The sequence below is a fragment of the Triticum dicoccoides genome, unplaced genomic scaffold (genome assembly GCF_002162155.2).
Source record: "Triticum dicoccoides isolate Atlit2015 ecotype Zavitan unplaced genomic scaffold, WEW_v2.0 scaffold73393, whole genome shotgun sequence".
NCBI classification, from domain to species: Eukaryota; Viridiplantae; Streptophyta; class Magnoliopsida; order Poales; family Poaceae; genus Triticum; species Triticum dicoccoides.
The window spans coordinates 1-2434 of record NW_021295728.1 but is presented as its reverse complement, the minus strand read 5'-3'; the positions used below and the strand labels follow the sequence as shown (position 1 = coordinate 2434).

The window sequence follows — 2434 nt, the reverse complement described above, 5'->3', positions numbered from 1 at the left end:
GATCGAACACCACGGATTTGATGCCAATTATTGTTGTCAAGACGAGCGATCGAGCGAAGAAGATCAGAGGGAGAGAGCGATGAACACGAACTGGAGAGAGAGTGGTTTCTGTGCTGCCATCCAGCTTTTCTGTTCTGTTTTTATTCCTTTATGAGATTACACAAAGAAGCTAACTACCTCCCGGCTGGGCTGCCATGATCTGCATCTGTCGCCCCATGCAACCCTCCACTGCGTGCGTGCATGCGCATGTCACATCCCGACCATGCACAAGCATTATTTGAACCAGAAAAATTAAAGCTACTACACTGCATGAGATTAGTCTAGGCATAACACTGGGCACGACCGAAAGGAATTTCCGAACCACAGTGGGCTTGCCGATCTTGTCACCCATAAACTCAAGTTGAGTGACCAGAGAGGACAGACGCATACCGAATTCGTCGATGCTCTCGGTCGCCGAACTTGATCACCTCCTACTGGCAACGGAGCGATGTCGCTCTAGCCTTGGGTATGCCGCTCACGCCCAGGTGCATCGTCTCGATCGTGCCCCAGGCGTGCATTGTCATGGCATTCAAGGCGAGCGTGGAGACCATATCGAGTGGCACCGATCACAGTAGGCACTCCATCGTCATGCGATACGTCTCGCGCTCCGTGGTCCCATCATTGATGGCTACCCAGAGCTGGCGCGCCTCCCGCATGACTTGCATAGGAGGGCTTAACCGTCGGAGTTGGTGCACGGTAGCATTGGCCACGTGCCACCGGTGTCGCGCACGACGCGTTGGTGAACAACCATCGCACCGCTGCCGTTGCTGTTCTGCGTCTCTGTCCCGCTCTTCTTCGGGCTGCTAGGTCCCGTCATCACAGGTCACGAGCAACCAATCTCTGATGCCAATTGCGAGACGAACCCCGCCCTAAGTAACTCCGGCGATCACCGGAGCAGTGGAAGAGAGAGAGAGAGAGAGAGAGAGAGAGATTATATTTGCACTGCGAACAACTTTGCAGGTTTTCTATTTATTCTCCTTTTATTTTCAGTCTTTATTTATAGACACTAACAGAAACAACGGAAAATGGGGCACGATCGGGCCGCGAGTGCCGCCATCCCAGCATCCCCATTCGACACCCTTCATGGCGCCATAACCGTTTAGTCGTGCCATCCCACGATCGGGTCAGGGCGCCGCACAACTAGCTAGCTACGGCCGAGGCGCAGCTCGGTTATTTAACTGACGAAACTGAAGAAAAACAGCTACTGTCGAAACTGAACTTTTCAACACCTAAAACCCTGCTGAACCTGAAGTTTAAGCAGCAACATAGTCCACATGTACATAATTGTTATGTACATATACCAACCACAATCAGGCTACCGTACACAGGGCGTCGAAAACGACCAACGTCTCTTCTCGTCTTTCAAGGAACGTGGAATCAATTGTGGTTTGAAAGGACCGACGCAGAAACCTTCTTCAAGGATGAACACACTTTGGAGATGTCTGATTCCGTGTGACCAGCTGATACGAACAGGCGGATCCCAACCGGGAGCTTGCACCTGTCCAAAGTTGACCTTTTGGATGGGACCACGAAAACTGAATCTTCCTTCAAAGCCTGGTGGAGAAACTATGCATGAATACAAGCTTATGAACATTCATGCTAGTTGCATCTCCAATTCTAACTTACCTGCCCGGCAATGGTTTCAAGAAGATCTAGGTCAGTGGCCAGAGAACCTGTCGATTTATTCAGCTTGAGGAAGACAATAGGTGACAGAACATGGCTAGAAATCTGAAGCCCCGGTGTACCTGACAGTCCTGCAATCAAATCAAATACATCAAGGTGGGTGACCATACAACAGGTAGCAGGCTTATACCATGAGTTCCGCGACTGTAGTACTAGTTAAGTGTCAAGAGAAGCATCTTTACCTTTATGCAGAAGAGCAACATTGCTCCTTAGTTTGGTCAGAACTGAAGGATTCTCTTCCAGGTAGTTGACAGCAGAAATTGCAGCACTGGCAAGATAGGGCGGCAAAGAGGCAGAGAAGACATAGCCAGCGCTGCTTAGACGCTGCAAAAATGTAACACCTTAATCATCCAAATCTCCAAATGTTTAACAACAAAAATTCAGTTTATCTCAACTGATGTTTTAGCAATCTGAAATTGCATCTACCTGATGATCAACAACTCTGGCGCTTCCTGTGCAGAAGCCACCGTCACTAGCTAATGCATTTCCCATTGCAGCAGTGATGATATCAATTTTGTCAATCTGCACAATGTTAGGAAATTTCAGAAATAGAAAGAACAAGGCTAGGAGTAAGCACCAAACACTCACTGGAACCCCATAATGTTCAGCAAGGCCCCTTCCAGACTTGCCAAGCACACCAAACGAATGGCTCTCCTCCAGAATAACACGGAACCTATATTTGTCCCTCAGCTTGATTATCTCATCCAAGGGG

The 2434-nt window shown here is 48.9% G+C and overlaps 1 protein-coding gene across 1 annotated transcript; it reads right to left on the bottom strand.

Moving 5' to 3' along the window:
• Positions 1-990: 990 nt before the first annotated feature.
• LOC119347683 (long chain base biosynthesis protein 1a-like) lies at positions 991-2427 on the bottom strand. Its single transcript, XM_037616260.1, has 5 exons — positions 2311-2427; positions 2149-2244; positions 1905-2046; positions 1666-1793; positions 991-1593 (listed from the first exon to the last, which is right to left on the bottom strand). The coding sequence occupies exons 2-5, from the start codon at positions 2212-2214 to the stop codon at positions 1417-1419; spliced, it is 513 nt and encodes a 170-aa protein (XP_037472157.1). The 5' UTR covers positions 2215-2244; positions 2311-2427; the 3' UTR covers positions 991-1416.
• Positions 2428-2434: the final 7 nt, after the last annotated feature.

Excerpts from the sequence above, each read along its gene's own strand:
- LOC119347683 (XM_037616260.1), bottom strand. The coding sequence starts at position 2,214 with ATGGGAAATGCATTAGCTAGTGACGGTGGCTTCTGCACAGGAAGCGCC. Across the intron at positions 2,047-2,148 it reads CCAGAGTTGTTGATCATCAG|CGTCTAAGCAGCGCTGGCTA; the intron begins GTAGATGCAATT and ends ACATTTTTGCAG. Across the intron at positions 1,594-1,665 it reads TTGAAACCATTGCCGGGCAG|GCTTTGAAGGAAGATTCAGT; the intron begins GTAAGTTAGAAT and ends TTTCTCCACCAG.